Raw genomic sequence first — 20,949 nt, forward strand, 5'->3', positions numbered from 1 at the left:
CGAACGCGACAGACGCGAATACAATCGCTTCAGGCGCTTCATTCGCGCCGCTTGATCATTTTGGACTATTCGCTTCATTCGCGTCATTCGCGCTTCCCCGCTCATTTTTGAACCGATATTTCTCAACCCGCAGTTGTCTTTCCACGTCTAGCATGGCTGATGTCACCGCCGTTGCTGCACTGTACCTGCTGTACAAGTCCCAGAAACACCGGAAAACCACCCGCCGTCGTGTCTGGATTCATGAAGTCCTCCGGAGACACACGGAGCTGGGTGAATTTCACTGTCTGCTCCAGGAGCTCCGTCTGGATGACGACCGGTTCCAGCGGTACTTCAGGCTGACCGGAGCCCAGCTCGAGGACCTGTTAGCTCAGGTCGGTGCCAGGATCTCCCGCCTGGACACCAACTACAGGTGCTCCATCTCAGCTGAGGTGAGCTGCGGTGTCGTACAGCGCCGGGTGCCCACACACAGCTACAATTAGCTTCTCCTCCTTCGTTGCTCTGAGCGACCGTAAACAACCGTACGTGAGGGAAGTGACGTCGTAGGCTTGAACTCGTCGCTGATTGGATGTCGCAGCGCGATGCCGCCTGAAAAGTTGGATATTTTCAACTTTATTCGCGCCGCGCCAGACGCGCCAGACGCTCCATTCGCGCCGCCGACACCTGAATCGCGTGTCATCGCGCCATTTACATTGATTTTCAATGTAGAGTTGCCGCTCCATTCGCGTCTATCGCGTTCGGTCTGAACGCCCCTTAGTGGAGACAATGACTCGTAACTCCCGAGTCAGTAAAACGAATCTCGAGTTCTGAACGATCCGTTCATGACTCGCATATCACTACAACACTCTGGTTTATGTTATGTCTTTAATTTCTTTACAAATCCACTGAGATCAAGAGAATAAATCTTTATTCAAACCACACAAGTACATTTAAACAGTTACAGACTGGTTCAGTTATTCACTTCTAATTTAAGAAAACACTCAAATAGAGACGTACAGATGACGATAAAAGCCACTGTAAAACAATACAATGACTTCTGACTTTTTCTTCTGAATTCTGACCAGAATTCTTGTTTCATTTTCCTCTGTATTGTATATAAAAGTTAAAGATAAGATAAAGTTAGATTTGACCCCAACCCCACAGAAAACATGTTTCCTGAGTCTTTTTCTCTTTCACAGTGGCCCCAATCAGCTTCTGTAGAACAAACAAAATGAAGCAACACGTCTGGATCTGAACACTGTGGAGTGACGTGACTGCTGTGTGGTCACAGCAGGCGGGGGTTCTCCTCTCTGTAGTCATGCGGGTCTCCTTTGAAGGGCAGGTGAGGAGGGTGGTTACAGATTCCCATCAGGAAGATGATGATGGTGCCGATGGTCATCACCGGGGTAACCAGGAAGAGACAGAGTCGGTCCACTGTACGAGTGATCCCACTCCAGTTATCTTTCTCCTGCGACGACAGACGCCAGTTACCAGTGATAGAATGTAACTAAGTACATTTACTCAAGCTCTGTACTTAAGTAAAGTAGAAGTACCTCAAAATTGTACACGAGTATTCAAATGTTCTGCTATTTTATACTTCCATTCCACCACATGTTGTTACATTTCAGATTACATGTTGCATCAGAGCCAAAGTTACGGAGCCCCGAGGGGCAAGTGAAGACAATTGTTTTATCTGGTGATCAGTTGTCTGAATCTGATCTAAACTGTTGTTCTCTCCTGTGTTTATGACTCGAGAACCAGAGTGGAAGTCGGTTTCACACGTGAGCACAGACTTTATTTCCTCAGGGTTTTTTTTTTTTTTTTTTTTTTTTATGATGTCTGGAAATGAGTAAAAGATATATATATTTTTTTTTTTCAAAATTCTGACTTTTAATACTGTCTCAAAATGTTTTTTATTGATTTTTTTGAGAACTGCTGGTAAAAATTCCTCAATGGGTTTGTTTTATCAGTCAAAATATGTAAAAATAATAATAATAATAATAATAATAATAAAAATAAAAAAAGAAGAGTTTCCTTTTTTCACAAATTATAACAATAATTTTTCCTCTGGGAAAAAAATAAATAATTCCATGTGTGAACCCAGGTGGGAAAATGTATTATATTATAGACATTATACAGTGTCAAAAAATATAGAGAGACTTATAGATAAAAAAGAAAATAAATATGTGTCATTCAAAATATGTTAAAAATAAATGAATACACATTTTTTGTTTCCTTTTTTTCACACAATATTAAAATAAATTCCTCTGAAAAAAAGTGTGTGAAACCAGGTGTCAAAAAAGAATATATGTATACTTTTATCACACATTAATTTGTTTTTCATGTGTTGATCAGAGTGAAAAAACATTTTTCTCAGGAGAAATTGTCCTTTTTCTGCTCAGAAAATAAATAAAGATGTCTGTCACCATTAATTTGAGTGGAGATTTTTTTTTTTTCTTGGTCACTTTTTTCTTCTCGGGTGAAAAAAAACGTTTTTATATCCCTTTGTTTTTAGACATGAAAACAAATTTCTTTGCTCTGGAAAAAAAACCACAACAATATATGTAATGTGTGAAACAGAGTGACTAATCTATGGTCACTTTTTTCTCCTACTTTGTTTCACACATGAAAACACATTTTCCTCTAGAAGTCTTTAGTGTTCATGGTGATGAAGGTTCTCAGTCATTCAGGTCTCCACTTACACTTTTTTGTTCATGTGTGAAATCAGGTTGAAAACAGCAGAACTGAGAACAGTTTTCCAAATGTTTGTTTTTGTAATACTCATTTTGTCCTCGAGAGGCAGAAGTGCACCACTACCTCATGTTCTGAATAGAACTAACAGATTCATGTTGTCTTTCAGGGGAGTTTTAACGTCTCCGTGCTCACTGAACACAAGATGCATCTGTCATGTTTCAGCAGGTTGTGTTACGTGACCGTCACGTCTTTCTTTTGGCGAGGAATGTGTAATAATCTGCAGCCAGCGTGGAGTAGAGAGTTGTGTTTCATCAGCGAATCGGATCAAGCAGCAGCGTTTAACGGCCTCATTCTGATCTATGAGCCTTTTCATGTGACATCACAGTTTAAGGTCTGAATGTTCGCTGTCAGCTGCAGGGAGAGAACAGCAGCTTTGTGTTCTCTTATGTTGTGACCGAAAGACTGAAAGGTTAAAGCCACGCTGACACTTTAGTGTATTCAATGAGCCCAATAGTGTTAATGAGGACTGAAGTTAGTACTCAGAGTAGACATGTTAATTGTATTTATTGAGTGTGTGTTGGGTCATGGTGTGTTTAAAAAAAAAACTGCATATTCTCATAAAAATGTTGACACGTCCTAAAAAAAACCTGCTGACTCACTCCAGTGATGTTTCTATAATTCTACTGGAGCATCTACAGAAAGTGTCCCACATCACCTGACCTCACCTTTCACTATCACACCTGTCCAATAAGTAACTTAGTCACGCCCCCTGCCGTGACGTCATCCTGCCTGGTCTCCGCCTCACCTGGTTGTAGTCGTTCTTGTTCCTCATGTGTTTGATGATGTAGTTCGCTCCGTCCACAGCCGGCTTGATCTCTGCGTACAGCTGATCCGTCACACCTCCATCGTCCTGCGGCTTCACAGCTCCATGAAAACAGACACACAGAGCGGCTCAGCTTCGTCTTCTGTCGTCAGGATTCAGACTGATCAGCAGAAATGACTCGCTGTGGTTTCTTACTGGCTGCGTGTGTGGTCCTCGTCGTCAGTCCGTGTCTCTCCGACTGTCTCTGGAACATCAGCTCGCTGCGGGACTTGACGCTGTGGAACTCCTCCGCCGAGGCGATGGAGCCCACCGAGCTGGATCTCCATGGCAACGCTCCATCCCAGTATGGCTCCGCCTCTGTGGGAGTCCGTATCGGTAAAGTTGGAAATATATTCACAGATTGGAACTTCCCGGATCAATAACTCATAAGCGAAACATTGTTAAAACACAAACGACGACTCGTTCCTGCCGTAGTAAGGAAGACAACGAGCTACAACCGTGTTTCCATCAGAACCAGCTCCTCCGGGCTGGACAGTACCTCTGGTCTCTATGGTCAGCCGGCTGTGAGACGAAGTGCAGGGACCGTCTACAAAGTGCAACACCGAAAAGAGAAACATATTCAATAACTTCACTGTTATTGTCACCAAAGTAACTGCACACATCAGTGGTCTCCTGCTGGTTATACTACAACTGTTAGTTCGGACAAATGTAGTTTAGTATAATTTTGAGGAATTTCTATTGTGAACATGTCCAATAACTTCACTGTTATTCAGTGTAATGTGCCCAAAATTAGTTCAACCACCAGGAATCTCCCTGTTGGTTAAACTACAGCTGCTAGTTTGAGAAATTAGGTTTTTCTATAATTTTGAGGAATTTCTATTCAAGAACTTCACTTTAGTGCCACCAGAATCACTGCACACATCAGTGATCTCCTGCTGGTTATTCTACAACTGTGAGTTTGGAAATAAATGTGCTTTGCCATAATTTGGGGGAATTTCTATTGGGAGAAATATTCAATAACTTCACCAATATTCACTGAAGTGTCACCAAAAACGTCCCACACATCAATGGTCTCCTGTTGGTCATTTGATTTGTCATTTGTCAAAGTCTGCATGCTGGGCTGTATAACTGCACCTTCTGTCAGTCACTAGTTACTCTGAACCTTCAGTCGAGTATTTAGCATGTCATTGTTTTTGTCCAGCTCATAAAATCTCATCTTCAAGGTTCTGGAGCGCCGTCATGGCTGTGGATAAACGACAATGGGTGCAGAGAACAATTAAAAACCAAGAAAACACAGCATGACTAACACGGGCTGAAGCTGTCACCATCAGGTCTCCAAGATCACCGCCTCCAAAACATGTTTTTAAAAAAGTGGATTTTGTCTTTTGCAGCTCCGATCAGTGAAGTCCACATTCAGCAGGATGAAAACAGCATCACCTGCAGCTCAGAGGGGATCTACCCTGAGCCTAAGCTCACCTGGTCCACCAGCCCTCCATCAACCAACACCTTCAAGAAACCAACCACAGTCCAGCAGACTGACCAGCAGCTCTACACCATCAGCAGTTCTCTGATCCGTGTTCACGGTGTCACTGATCTGACCTACAGCTGCACCGTCAGCGCTGGCACAAACCAGAAGACCACTTTGTTGAAAGAAAGTAAGAGTTTCCTGCAGTCACTGTGGAACTGTCCTCAAAATGAGTTCAGACATCAGATATTCACTGGATTGTTTCATTTGTGTCTGTGTTATTGTGTTCTATCATTTCAGCTTCTATCAGCAGTGAAGGCAGTGAAACAACGATCCCCTGTGCTGACTCGTAAAACATAAGTAATGAGAATAAATGATTGTTTTATGTTGGAGTGTTGAGGATGAGTTCAGGTGTCAGGTGAACATTTGGTCCTAAAAGGAGGTTATTTTTTAACACTACTGATTAACTGCTGTGACGATGGTTTAATACACTGTGTTTCTTTTAAAACACTATCATGTGGTTGTGTCTGTTGTTAAGGTACGAATTTTATATATTTTATGCACAGTGAGACTTTGAATGTCCAGACAGCTCCACGTAATGTCTATTATATATTGTATAGATATTTTGTGAACATATCACAGTTATTTGGGTTTTAAAGCTTTATTTTCATGTGTGTTGTGTTTTGTCCTGTTTGAAAATAAACCACAAAGAAACACTGGAGCTCAACTTGAGTCCTGCTCTGCAAACACTCCACAGTTCTGGATCACACAGATGGTTCTACTGACCTCTTCTGGAGGAGTTTCATGCCTGCAGCCTCTTCCAGCAGGGATCTGACCTCAACATGACTGCAGCCAGGTGACAACTTCAGCCACCGGAGGTCAAAACAGACTCACACATGCATTAAATTAATGCACAAATGCGGTTTATAACTGAGAGAAAATAATATGATAATACCATGATAATAATATAACAAACTACTTTATACAAATCAACATTAGAGCTGGAATCATGCTGTTCTTTGTTGATTTTCTGTTAAAGTTAAATCAAATAAAACATATTTGCATAATTAAAAACATAAATAACGTAATTTGGATACAAAAGATACACAAATACAGATACATCCAGTAAAAATTACTACATAAAGACTGATACACTAGACTGTAATTGTGTATGCTATAAGAATATATACTCATCATTAACATTAAATAAAAGTCATCTTATTGATATTTCAATACATCTTTATTAGCATAAGCAAAGTTGCTTTATTAGCATAAGCAATTTTAATATTGTGATACCTGGATTACGTCTCTGAGTTCATTTTTAACAGTGTTAAGTGTTTTGTTTTGATAACCAACTATATTATCAGTCAGCTGGAGTTAAAACAGGAGCTGGAGTTTTACACATGAACTGTTTCATAGCAGGTCCAAGTGTGTGATTACAGAAGAATAAACATCTGACTTTACATGTAATTTTCCTTTCTGTCCATGTATTCATCAGGGATTATTAGAATAAAAACAGTAATCTCGCACAAGCAGAAGAGAGTCACTGTAACAGAGATAGTATTTTTTTTTCCATCTGCAGTTCAAACAAACATTAATTACTGATATTTTGAACGTGTTCCTTTTAGAGGAAGTGATCCCATTCAAAAACATTTCTGTTGTTCTAACATTCAGTTCAACAGTAGCGCTTTCTACGAACAATGCAGTCTGTCCCAGAATATAATGAAAGATTCATATGAAATAAAAATTATAAACAGACAGAAGAAAGAACACAGATACAGAAATAATCTTGCACTGATTAATATGATGCTGCAGACTTCTGCATTCTGACATCAACCTCAGAGCTGATCTCAGAGCAGTTCATTCTGCAGCACTGACAGTCATCTCCACTTGTTGTGATTGGTCCGTCAGTCACTGCTGGATGAAGCTCTCCTCTCCACTCCACCTCCCAGTAACACGGCCCAGTCAGAGCCTCTCCACCCACCAGCTGATGGTGCTGCTTCAACCTCTCTGGATCATCAGGACACAGCTGATCCTCTCAACACCTCCACCTTTCTCATCACTCTGACAGAGATCACCACGTCCAGCTGATGAGAGAAGCAGAGAGACAGCAGAAGTGATAAATGAGTGTTTCCAGAGACTCCCTCCATCAGCTGTCAGTCAGTGATATAAAGACCAGCAGGACTTCAGTCCTGTTCAGACCACAAGTGGAGCGGCTGTGTAGCGTAGCCAGCTTCCTTTCAGCTTCATGTTAACGTGTTGGAGTGAAGCTCACAGACCTGCAGACACTTTGGACATCAAGTCTGTTTACTCTGCAGGTTTCACTGAAGGACACAGTGGAAATAAACTGCTGACAGTCCCTGAACGCATCATTACTGCAGGAACACAGATACTCACAGCTCACTTTAATGATGATTTACTGCTGTTAAAAACCAGAGTCTCACTCACATTTAAAGATTTCATTTATTTTGGAAACATTACATGACAAATATGTAAATATGGAGTCTGTTATAAAATATTTGGACAAATCAATTGACACATGGGCAGATATAAATATAACGTTAAAGGTCCTACATGGAACAGTAAAACATCAGCTGTGGTTTCTGGACTTCAGCAGAGGTTCTGGTCTGTATACAGACCACATGGTTAATAAATGTAATGATGGTTCTCTGAAATAAGAACCCTCAGTCAGACTGATCTGAGAGCTGTGACAAAGATGAACTGATGAGTTCTTCAGTGTTGAAATGAGAGAACAAACACTTTGAGATCAGATTTGATGCTCCGACAGTTTGATGAATGAGGACACTGTCTCTATACATCCTGTGATGCTGTCAGCTGTGATCAGCTTTATTTCCTGTAGACATGAACACAACAACAACAGTCGTCTTCACATCAACTCAAACACACCATCACAACAAGCTTCTGGCTCGTTTGATTGGCTGACTGTTCTCCTCTCACAGCTTCACTGAGGAAAGCAGGAAATACTGGATCTTTACTTTGATACTGTGTTTAGTACAATACTGCTGAAACCAGCATGAACTGACTCCAACCCTCTACTGACCTCAGAGTCTTCAGTCTACAGTCTGGACTCTTTTTCAGATCACGCAGCAGCTTCATGTCTGAATCCTTCAGGTAGTTTCCACCCAGGTCCAGCTCTCTCAGATAGGAGGGGTTGGACTTCAGAGCTGAGGCCAGAGAAGCACAGCTGATCTCTGACAACATGCAGTCACTCAATCTGAATAAAGAATAAATGATGTAAGTTTAGAGAACAATGTTCGTGCTTGAAATCATTAAGTGATTAATAATCTGTTGAAAAAGAAAATGGAAACTCCAAACATCTGAACCCAACAGGATGCAGGTTAAAACCTCTAAAATACAAAAGATGACAAAGAGCTTTCATCAATATTAATGATTGGTTGATTGTTGGCGCTGTAGGAGACGGCTGCTTCTCCAGTAGCTCTCCCTATTTTAACCTCTTTCACTAAGTTAACCTTTTTTTTTTCTTTTTACTTTGCGAAGAGATTGTGTGTTCTGGATAATAAACTGGATTGGACAACACACATCAGCCACCTGTACAGAAAGACACAAAGCAGGATGTACTTCCTGAGGAGATTGTGGTCCTTCAACATCTGCAGCAAACTGCTGTGGATATTTTAGCAGTCTGTGGTTACTAGTGTCCTCGTCTACACTGTGGTGTGCTGGGGGGGCAGCATATCCAAGAAGGACACCTCCAGACTGGATAAACTGCTCAGGCGGGCCGGCTCTGTGGTCGGCATGAAGCTGGACTCACTGGTGACGGTGGCAGAGAGGAAGACACTGGACAAACTGCTGGACATTATTGACAATGCCAGCCAACCCCTGCACACCGTCATCAGCAAACTGAGGAGCCTGTTCAGTGGAAGGCTGCTCCTTCCCAAGTGTAGGACCAACAGACTCAAGAACTCTTTTGCCCCTCATGCCATTATACTCAACAACTCCTCGCCCAGGGGGAGGAGGAAATGGGGAAATAGAGAATAGATGGAGTGCAATTAATAATTAATAATCTACTCATACATACCTGTGCATTAACTTGATCCATCACTTAAGTGCAATAATTTAATTTAACTGCTAATCCCCGCTAATGTCATTTATCCACTGTATAAAAACACAGTGCCATCTCATCCATCGACATTTCCAAAGGAACATCATAAATAATTGGATTTGAGCACTGATTTGATCTCCATTTAATGTATCTGCTCTGAGGAACTTGTCTCTTTGCAAAGATCAATAGCCTCCTGTTACTCAAGTATGTCAAATAATCTTCCATTTAAACTATTCAGTCAGAATAAACATCATATAGCTTTATAAATCTATGATCCCTCTCAGATGAGAGAGGTTGGACTTCAGAGCTGAGGCCAGAGAAGCACAGCTGATATCTGACAAACTGCAGTGACTCAATCTGAATAAAAGATAAATGATGTAGATGAAGATCAATTTACATTCCAATCAATGTTCAGTTATGTGCAGTTCAACATTACTATGTCCTAATCAATTAGCTTCATCCTAAAATGACAGAGTGACTTTGTTCTACAAAGTTCTACAGACATAATCTTACTGTCACCACATCCATGTCATTCATGAGGGCGACCGTGGCTCAGGTGGTAGAGCGGGTTGGCCTATGTTCCGAGGGTCGATCCCCGCCTGGCCAATTGCGCCATGGTCGTTGTGTCGTTGTGTGCAAGACACTTCACCCACTTCGCCTTGCCTCGTGTGAATGTGTATAACTGCTGTATGTTTGAGGTGGTGGTCAGAGGTGCTGAATGGCAGCCACGGTTCCGTCAGTCTGCCCCAGGTTAGCTGTGGCTACTATTGTAGTTTACCTTACCATCACCAGTATGACTATGTGTGAATGAATTGAACCTGGAACCCTGTCAGGCCCTTTGGGTGTCTTGAAAAGCACAGCATGTTGATCATCAACACAGATGATTTAAAAAGATGATCAGCATGCTGCTGAACTCTACACCCTCTTTAACACCTGTCCCAACACTACAGGATCCCTAACAATCCTGAACATGAATCCAATTAGATACAGACTGAATTCTACTAATTTCTACTAAAGACTGTTTTGAGTTGTGTTCAGACAAACACAGAAAACAAGAAAAATAAAGGATGTTCAAAAGTTCTGTTATGGATTTAAATCCAGTAGATACTGCACAAGATCAAAATACATGAACTAACCTCAAGATCTCCAGTCTACAATTTGGACTCTTCAGTCCTGCACACAGCAGCTTCACTCCTGAATCCTTCATCCCCCGGTTCTTACTCAGGTCTAGCTCTCTCAGATGGGAGGGGTTGGACTTCAGAGCTGAGGCCACCACGTCACAGCCAGTCTCTGAGAGTCCACAACCAGAAAGTCTGTGATGAGAGAGAAAATAAAACTGAAGGTCAAATAAAATCTGACACTTTATCTACAAAACAGACATGAACACATTTGTCTGTAGCTCAGCTGGTCAGTTGTTCAGCCTAAGCTGGTCAGTCAGCTCCTCCTGTCCACATGTCAAAGTGCTCTTGAGCAAACTAATGATCCCTCAATGGCAGCTTTAGACAAAAATGTCTCCCAGACAAGGTGATGTGATATTAAACTGTTAAACTTTATTTTAACATGATGTCCACTGAGTACTACAATCAGTGGAGGTTGTAACAGCACTTGCATGTATTTACCTCAGTTATGTGCTTGTATGAAGTCTATGCATCTTTTAATATCACTCTGCTCTGCATCAGAAATTGTATTATTATAATTTCATAGTTAATAGTTTCACTCAGGTGGAGTTCAGCTGTTTAACAAAATCAACTTTTTTCTTTTCATTCAGTGAGAATGGAGAGGGAGATTTCTTTGCTTGCAAGAGGGAACATGTCCTCGATTTACATCCTCTCAAATCAAGCAATAATAATAGATGTTAAATACAGTGAAATAGACAGATCAGTCCTTAATCCTTACAGCTAATACCCTGGTCTCTTCACCACTCCTGTCACAGATTGTTCCGTCACGTCCGGTGATTTTACCTGTGCTCTTGTTAAACCTTAGCACATTATCTCGGTGTCATCTAGTGTTTTGTTGACTACGAGTTTTGTGCTCCAGTGTTTTTTCTATGGCTAGACTCCATGTCATTCTTATGTTTGCAGCTTGCAACGTCACCCATCTGCCTGGACTATCTCTATTGCTCGATCCTGCTTGCCTGTCCTCCTCGCTCCCACCACCAACTTGCCTCAATAAATTCATTTCTATATCAAGTCTCTGCATTTTGGGTCTGACTAAAAACCTCAACTCTCAGATCTTTGTACTAAATGTCAATCTGCTGTTGGCTAATTTTTTCATTGTTTGTGGAGCTGCCCCCATATCCAGCATATCATGTGTATTTCTATTATACACAATTCAACAGGTACAATAACAATATTATTGAATATTACTGCTTAACAACTGTTTTGTAAAAAAAAAAACATTTTAACATGAGAATGCCTTAAATTGCGCTTGGGAAGAGAACATGAACAGCTGTGTTTATGGAAAGAAAACACTAGAACTGAATCCTTGGTCCAGAATCATAGTTTTTTGGTGTCCTTGCTGACAGTAAGGTCAGTTATGGACTAGTAACACATTTGAACAATCTGAACTGACACTCTTATCCTCTCATCATCCTTTCTTCCTTCTATCCTCTTTTCTCCATCTTCGTTAAACTCCTCCATCCATCTTCCTCTCATTCCATCTATCCCCACCTCTCCCTCAATCCATCCATCTCCCACCTCTGCTGGGTGGCTCAACTTACCCCAGAGCTACCATTTTGACTTTATTAGTCCCCACAGCAAAAATGGTGCACTTTTATGCTAGGTTTATGACTTCATGTTGTAGCTCATAGATACCACAATTGATGTATGAAACAAATTTAAAATGATCTATTTTGGTCTAATCACAATTCTCATGAAAGTTATGATAGACTAAATTCACTTTCAAGAGTGAAAAATGTTTTTTGGAAAATAAATGTCCAACCACTTTACCCATGTGGTTCTTACCTTCATAGAATCCATGAAATGATGCCATCCTCCTAAATATTTGATCACATGATCAATGTTTTTTACCGTTTCCCAGCAACAAGGGGTGGCTCAACTTACCCTTTGGCTCTACCTAGCCCAGTCTCCCCTACATCTGGGAGCCAGGACTTGTTGTGTTGGGTCTGCCTGATGAGTTACCTGCTGATCTTCGTTCCACAAAGCTGGTGCATATTCTGCTGAATATAGCCAGGAAGTGTATTCTATGCATGTGGATCTCTGTTAAAGCTCCAACCCTAAATCAATGGTTGTGTAGTGTGACAAACATCATCCCTTTGAATCCTTTTCCATGGCCTTAAAGGTCAAACCCTTCACATTCTACATGATTTGGGACTCTTTCTTTGACTACCTGGGACCGGCCAAGGCCCAGAGGATGAAATCAGGACTGATGGACTCGGCCTGGAGGGGGGCATGGGGAATAGCATCACTTGTCATGTTGAAGATGCCTATACACAGCATCCCGGATGCAGGGTCCGCTTTCCTGTACATGCTCCCTGAAACTCTTGTTTTATTTTTTATTTTATTTTTTTCCTTGTTTGTTAGTCTGTTTGTCTGTCTGTTGCCGTCTAATTTTAACGTTGGTCCAGTTACTTTTTGTTTTTAGCTGCCTGTCTTGACCTTGTGATGTTTTGATGCTGTACCTGTCCGTTTCTGTTGTTTTTGTCTTTTTTGTGCTTTGCAAAACTTGTTCAATAAAAATGTTTGGAAAAAAAACCTCAACTCTCAGAGATCCAGTGGATCACAGATATGTCTGTGTACATGTATATAATTAGACCAACAGTCACATTATAAAAACAAAGTGTAGAAACTGCATTGCTGTAAAAATAAGACTGTTGTGAGAAAATGACTATGAAACATTTTTCAATCTTCCATCACTTGAAAGGTTAGAAAATGATAGAAGATGCTTTTTTCTTTTAGATATTTATAGTGAAAAACACAAATGGTACAAGTATTTCAAAATCAAATTTCACTTGTTTGACTTTTATAGAAATGAATTTTTATGCATGTTTGTAACGTGTGGATCTTTAACACTGATGACATCAGCTCAACATTGTTTTATAATGTAATAAACACACAATGATAATCTTATCTGGACTCACAGAGCCTTCCTGCAGTTCCTCACAGCTGGAATCAGTCTCCATCGCCCCTGCTTTGATGTGTTGTATGTCTTCAGGTCCAACTCATCCAGAACCTCCTCTGATATCTGCAGCATGTAGGCCAGAGCTGAGCAGTGGATCTCAGAAAGGTATTGTGATCTGTTCTTTGACTTCAGGAACTCTTGGATCTCCTGATGAACTGAGTGGTCGTTCATCTCCATCAGACAGTGGAAGATGTTGATGCTTCTGTCAGGAGAGACATCATCTCTGTTCATCTTCTTCAGGTTGCTGATGGCTCTCTGGATTGTTTGTGGACTGTTGTCTGTCTGACCCAGCAGACCTCCTAAGAGTCTCTGGTTGGACTCCAGAGAGAGGCCATGAAGGAAGCGAACGAACAGGTCCAGGTGGCCATTTGTACTTTCAAGGGATTTCTCCATGGCTTTCTTCAGGAAATCATCCAGGGATGGGTAACTGGTCTCATGGCCACCCGTGCCTCTACCGAAAAACGTAGAAATCTTGTCAAGACCAGACTTTGGTTTTGAGTCTTTCAGAAAAGCCTCCAGGAACTCCCTGTTCCTGTTGGTGTAACAGTGGAACATGTAGACTGCAGCCAGAAACTCCTGAACGCTCAGATGAACAAAGCAGTAGACTGTTTTCTGGAAGATCACACTCTCTCTTCTGAAGATCTCTGTACAAACTCCTGAGTACACCGAGGCCTCTGTGGCATTTAGACCACACCGCTCCAGGTCTTCTTGGTAGAACATGATGTTTCCTGTCTCCAGATGTTCAAACGCCAGCCTCCCCAGCTTCAGAAGAACTTCCCTTTCAGCCTCCGTCAGCTCCTGTGGACTCGTCTCACGTCCCTCATGGTACTTCTGCTTCTTCCTCTTTGTCTGAACCAGCAGGAAGTGTGAGTACATGTCAGTCAGGGTCTTGGGCAGCTCTCCTATCTGGTCTGTAGTCAACATGTGGTCCAGAACTGTAGCAGTGATCCAGCAGAAGACTGGGATCAGACACATGATGTGGAGGCTCCTGGAGGTCTTGATGTGTGAGATGATTCTGCTGGACAGATCTTCATCACTGAACCTCCTCCTGAAGTACTCCTCCTTCTGGACCTCAGTGAAGCCTCGTACTGCTGTTACCCTGTCGACACATGAAGGAGGGATCTGATTGGCTGCTGCAGGTCTGGAAGTTATCCAGACGAGAGCCGAGGGAAGCAGATTCCCCTGGATGAGGTTTGTCAGCAGCACGCTGACTGATGACTTCTGTGTGACATCAGACACGACCTCATGGTTCTTGAAATCCAGTGAAAATCTGCTTTCATCCAGGCCGTCAAAGATGAAGAGAAGTTTACAGACAGCGAGCTTCTCTGCTGTCACCTTCTGTAGTGTTGGATGGAAAACATGGAGCAGCCTGAGAAGACTGTACTGCTCATTTCTGATCAGGTTCAGCTCCCTGAACGAAAGCAGAACCAGCAGACTGACATCTTGGTTTTCGGAGCCATCTGCCCAGTCCAGAGTGAACTTCTGCACCGAGAAGGTTTTTCCAACTCCAGCGACGCCGTTGGTCAGAACGACTCTGATGCGTCTCTGTTGGTCAGGTGAGGCTTTAAAGATGTCGCAGCACCTGATTGGAGTGTCATGGAGGGTCTCCATCTTGGAATCTTTCTCCAGCTGGCTCACCTCATGTTGGGTATCAACCTCTTCACTCTGTCCCTCTGTGATGTAGAGCTCAGTGTAGATCCTGTTGAGGAGGGTTCCACTTCCTGTTTCAGTTCCTTCGGTCACACGTTCACATCTCCTCCCCAGACTGATCTTATGTTCATCTAACACCTCCTGCAGTCCAACATTAACTATGAAAGAGAGAAAAGTGTGAGACAAAACAAAACACAACTATCTGCACATTATTCTTTCATTTAAAAGGACCAAGATAAAGCAGTAAAGGTGCAGCTGTATGCACACTGGCCTCCTACAGGAGGGCTGTGACGGTTGAGCATCCTATTTCTTATTTGTCAAATAAACTTGATAGCCTTTAAAAATGGTGCTCAACCACTGAGATGGAGGCATTGGCACTAATGGCTCCAGGACTTTCAAAAGGTTCCTGTCAGCTTGTCTGCTGCTCCTGTAGTTGTTTTTACACATTACAACTATCTCGTTTTCCTGCACTGAACGTGGAATTTTGGATTTGCTCTTGTTCTTTCTTTTTTTGTTTTATTGGTGCAGTAGTCCATTTTTATGTTTTGTTCTAATGTTGGTTTGGCTGCGAGGGCAGAATCAAGATCCTACGGCCCATTGTGGCTTGTTCTGGCTTCTCGTCTCTTGGTCGGCCATCTGAGCAGCAACTGTGCACTTCTTTAGCCTGAACACTTATTTGATGAAGCTGATGTTTAGGATGCTTAAGCCAATCCAGAGACTTACCATTTGTCCTAATGTCAAAATTTAACACTACAGTTTAACACTCTCGATCTGGTCATCACAGACTCTACCCCTATCAGCAATCTACAGGTGTATGACCTGGGCGTGTCTGACCTCAAGGTCATCTCCATGGAGTTACCATTTCCATCTCCCATATTAAGAAAAATCACCAAATTTGACTGTGGACCTCCAGTGCCTTCTTTCTGCTCAGCTTTCATCAGCCAGTGATTCTGTGGATTTCTATAATAAAACCCTGGGTAACATCCTGGATCTCCATGCACCCGTCAGGACCAGAACAGTCAGCTTCTCCCGTTCAACACCCTGGTTCACTAACGAACTGCGGAAAATGGGCGTGCTTTGGAGCGGCGTTACAAAGCCTCGAAACTCACTGTGCATAAACAAGCCTATAGGGAACATCAAAGGGCCTACTCAAAATCCCTCAGAGAAGCACAATCAAAATTTTACTCCAACATAATAAAAGAGAATACTGGAAACTCTAAGCAGCTATTCTCCACCATTAATCATCTCCTCAAGCCACAAACAGCCCCGCACATAGAAACTACAGAAGAACACTGCAACAGTTTCATGGCCTTTTTTAGCTCCAAAATTGACTCCATCCATGCCATCCTATCTGGCTGTCTCTCCACTCTACCTATCCTGACTGTTGACCCACAGTCTGCGATCTCCCAGCCTCTCCACTGCTTCTCTGAAGTCTCATAGCAAGAGGTTGAGGACATCATCAGGAGGATGAAACCCTCTACTTGTGCCCTCAACCCCTTTCCTACAGTCCTGGTGAAAACAAATATCTTTATCATTAGTCCTCTGATCACCACAGTGAAACTACTCCATCCAAGCTGACCATGTTCCACATGCCCTAAAAACTGCCATAATCAGACCTATCCTTAAAAAACCCTCCTTGGACCCTGAAATCCTTGCCAGCTACAGGCCCATTTCCAACCTTCCATTTCTATCCAAGGTACTAGAAAAAGCTGTTTCTGCCCACCTACAGGATCACTTGAAACAAAACAACCTTTTCGAAAGGTTTCAGTCTGGTTTCCGCTCCGCCAACAGCACTGAAACAGCTCTGATGAGGGTCACAAACGACTTGCTGATGACGGCTGATGCTGGCTCACCCTCTCTCCTCATCCTCCTTGACTTGTCTGCAGCATTTGACACTGTCGACCACGGTATACTTCTTAACTGGCTACATCACACCATTAGACTCACTGACACCGCTCTCGACTGGTTCCACTCGTATCTCACCGACAGGACAGAGTACATCTCCATTGGAGGTGCAAGATCAGGGACACACACTGTCACCTGTGGGGTCCCTCAAGGGTCAGTCCTTGGCCCCAGCCTCTTCACACTCTACATGCTCCCCCTTGGCCAGATCATCAGTTGCTTTGGAGTCTCATTTCACTGTTATGCAGATGACACACAACTGTACATTAAAATGGACTCGAGCCCCTCTGCAACTTTGCTTCCACCATCACCACTATCTACTATCACCACCTGTCTTGAGGAGATAAAGCCGTGGATGAAGCACAACTTCCTACAGTTAAACAGCTCCAAAACAGAAGTCATACTTGTTGGCACCTGTGACGGCCCCCTGCTGTTCTATGGCCTGCTTTGTGTGTCCCTTCCTTCCTGTTTGCAGGTATCTCAGTGGGCGGGGCTTGAAACTAGGAGCAATGCACTACTGATTGGAACCCCCAGCAAGAGCATCCAAAGGCTACAGTATGTGCAAAACAGTGCTGCTAGGATCCTGATGAGAGTGCGAACGTATGAACACATCACACCCATCCTCCATTCACTCCATTGGCTTCCCATCTCCACCAGGATTGATTACAAGGTCTCCCTCCTCACTCACCAGTGTATCCATGGCAATGCCCCCTCCTATCTTAAAGAACTGCTAACCCCACAAACTGCATCTCGACCCCTCCGCTCAACCAACTCTCACTGTCTCCACCCCCCCAATACTAAGTTCCGCACCTTAGGGGACCGAGCATTCTGTTCTGCCGCCCTTCGTCTATGGAGCAGCCTCCCTGAATACCTGAGGGTTGAATGTTTTAAAAAAGGACTTAAAACTTTCCTTTTTAGCAGAGCCTATGACCACTAAGTTGCTATGGACTTTCAGATGTTTTTCTTTTTTTCTTTTACTAATGTTTCCTTTTATTGGTGCTTTTCCTGTAGCACTTTGAGATTTGTCTAAATGTAAAGTGCTTTACAAATTAAATATATTATTATTATTATTATTATTATTATTATTATTATTATTATTATTATTATTATTATGTACCTGCTTGATTCTTGTGATTTAGGGGTTTGTATCTGACTGCAATTCTTTAAATAAATACACTGCCGGGCCAAAAAAAAAATCCAAACTGGATTTTACTGAGCAAATAGGTAAGAGCCTTCCATTAGATAATTACTGCAGTGATTAATGTTTCAGCTGGCATCAAGTTATTAAAACATAACTGATGCAGTGATTAGCTTCTCAATTCTTAAACAACCACGTCTGAAGACATAATCTGTGATTATGGAAAAGATGATACTCTGTTTCAGCAGAGTTGAATTATTGGCCTGCATCAAGCAAAGAAAACAACTAAGGAGATTGCTTAAACTACTATTAATATCTGGAAGGATAGTGGTGAACCATCATCTTCCAGGAAGAAATGTGATCAGAAAATAATCTTCAATGCTTGTGATCAGATATCACTTAGAATTTTGGTGAAATTAAAATGGTAAAAAAAATAATAAGATAAACAGTAAAACTCACAGCTATGTTTAATAGTGAAAGTAAGAGCATTTCCACACACACAATGTGAAGAGAAGAGAGGGACTGGGACTAACCACTTAGCAGTGAGGCTAATCAGAAAAAAGGCTTCAATTTGCTAGGGAGCATAAAGATTGGACTCTGGAGCGATGGGAGAAGGTCATGTGGTCTGATGAATCCAGATTTACCCTGTTTCAGAGTGATGGGCTCATCAGGGTAAGAAGAGAGGCAAATGAAGTGATGCACCCATCATTCTTTGTGCCTACTGTACAAGCCTGTGGAGGCAGTGCTATGATCTGGGGTTGATTCAGTTGGTCAAGTCCAGGTTCAGCAACATTATGTGCCCAAAAACTGAGGTCAGTTTTTAATATGCTAAATGCTAATATGCTAAATGACCAGGTGTTTCCATCAGCGGATTTCTTCTTCCTTGATGGAACAGGCATATTGCAAGATGACAACGCCATGAAAAACCAGGCTCAAATTATGAAAGATTGGCTAAGGGAGCATGAGACATTATTTTCACACATGGATCGAGTCCAGACCTGAACTCCATTAAGAATCTTTAGGATGTGCTGGAAAAGGCTTCACACAGCAGCACAACTCTCCCATCATCAATACAAGATCTTGGTGAAAAATTAATGCAACTCTGGACAGAAATAAGCGTTGCGTAAAGCGTGAAGTAATCAAAGCTGAAGGTGTGTTTCTTCTTTCTGGCCAGGTAGTGTTTAATAACATGTAACAGGTGACATTTTAATTGGTGGAGATGTAGAGTCTTACATTGTTCAGTGCTGGTCTGACCGCCTGGTCTTGTTCTGGAGACTGGATCGTTCAGGACGTCCTGACACAAAGAGTGGCTGCAGAGTTGCTCCTCCACAGAAACAGGACTCCTCTTCCTGTCAAGACAGTTTTTGAGTAACTGATATGATTTTTTAATTGTTGATACAAGGTACAAAACTAAGAATACTTTCTTAATGTGTTAATTCTTAAATGGAAGCAGATATTTTTTTTTACTCAAAGTTGCAACATCAACAACTAAAGTTTTAACACACCAACATTTATTCTGGTCATTGGGTTGAGGAAGCTTGAAATGCATTTTAGTAGAAATTTTAATACATAAACACAAAATCATCATCTGTAAAAGTAACTGAACATGAGTGACATGAATAAGTTAGTAGCAGTTCTCTTACTGTGTGTCTGAGGGTCCAGGTTCATTACTGAAGTATAGAGGAAGATCTTTGGACTCGTCGCTCCTCATAGACAGACAGCTGGATACTGGAGACTCTGCACTGTCCTCCTCTTCTTCCATACAAAGTTTCCTGGAGGCCATCTTCTGGACTTCAGAGAGGTAAAACAGTTACACTGACTGTGAGCTCAAAACACAAAAACGAGGTGAACAGTCAAGAGTGGGGTTGGGCTGATGAATGATGCCATCGTCCATGGACTACTAATCCCTGACCATCGTAACACTGTGATTCAAAAGGTTTCCCCACCAGAGAGCACAATTAAGAGAGAGTTGTTGCTGTTTGTGGGGAGAGGATGAGAAAAGAAGTGTTTCTGCTCAGTGCACTAACATCTCGTCTCCATGTCCCGTTTATTGTTTTCTTATTAAACCAGCTCAGTTAGACGAACCCAAGACACGAACACAGGACGCTTTTAAACCTGGCACAGGGATGTATGTCGGTGGTGACAGGAGACAGTTTCCTCGTCTTTTTAAAGGAAGAATGCACACTGGATGATTGGAGAGGAGATCGGGGTATTTTCTCATGATCTTAGTGTAACCGAGGATTTAGGGCGCCTATACTGAGTGAATAATAAAATAATAAAAGGACACGAATGGCCGTCTTCAGCGGCAACAGTGCCGTACTTTATTTTTCCTCCATTGTCAACTTCCGCGCTCGGCAACAACAACCACACTTCCGGTCACCCCCCTTCACAATAAAACTACACCTCCTGTGTGATGAATACATGGCAAATCTAATGAGGGCTGCCATAACAAAAAGATAGGTTACATACCTATCTCCCTCCAAAAAGAAACGTCCTCGTTTCACACATGACCAGCATCAATTAACAGGTCAAATGTAAGACACATACACCTTCAAACCCTTAACGAGTAACAGTAAAGAGCAGCACATCCTTCCTCATAACCTAACAGTACTGTCTTGAGCCTGCATAATAAAAAAACAACAAAAAAAAACAAAAAAAAAACAAAAAAACTAAACATAGATCCCTACAGGCATTAATCAAACTGCAAATACAGATAAGAACCCCCCCCCAAGAAACACAACACTGCATCACACATTATGCATACATTCAAAGCATGACATTCACTGAACAGTCACAAAGTCCTTGAAATGAACAGGCTGCCTCACAGCTCTCCCAAACCGAGACAGCCGTGGTGGGGGCTCACTCGAACCCGTAGCAGACTCTGACCCTACACCACCCGCGATGAGTGGTTCCTCAGCCACATGAAACAGTCCATCTTCCAGCCGTGAGAGGACCGAAGGAGGGGAAGAACTGCTGAGGGAACCGGGAGGCAGAGGCAGTGTGTATGGCTTCAGCCGATCGTAGTGAACGACCTGCTCATGTCCGTCAGAGTCCAAAGGACAGCCAATGCGATAGGTCAG

The 20,949-nt window shown here is 42.3% G+C and overlaps 3 protein-coding genes across 3 annotated transcripts in view; all 3 read right to left on the reverse strand.

The window, feature by feature from the left end:
- The window catches only part of LOC115569888 (NACHT, LRR and PYD domains-containing protein 12-like), a 38,591-nt gene extending 38,065 nt beyond the window's left edge, over nt 1-526 (reverse strand). The window contains exon 1 of the mRNA XM_030398094.1: nt 186-526. The gene's annotated coding sequence lies outside the window, so the exon portion shown is untranslated. The remainder of the gene's footprint in view (nt 1-185) is intronic.
- Nucleotides 1-20,949, reverse strand: part of LOC115569875 (NACHT, LRR and PYD domains-containing protein 12-like) — a 152,657-nt gene that overhangs the window by 85,542 nt on the left and 46,166 nt on the right. The window lies entirely within an intron of this gene.
- LOC115569978 (acetylcholine receptor subunit delta-like) lies at nt 888-4,030 on the reverse strand. Its single transcript, XM_030398233.1, has 3 exons — nt 3,689-4,030; nt 3,476-3,594; nt 888-1,444 (listed from the first exon to the last, which is right to left on the reverse strand). The coding sequence occupies exons 1-3, from the start codon at nt 3,744-3,746 to the stop codon at nt 1,262-1,264; spliced, it is 360 nt and encodes a 119-aa protein (XP_030254093.1). The 5' UTR covers nt 3,747-4,030; the 3' UTR covers nt 888-1,261.

This window comes from Sparus aurata, chromosome 19 (assembly GCF_900880675.1).
Source record: "Sparus aurata chromosome 19, fSpaAur1.1, whole genome shotgun sequence".
In the NCBI taxonomy this organism is placed as follows: Eukaryota; Metazoa; Chordata; class Actinopteri; order Spariformes; family Sparidae; genus Sparus; species Sparus aurata.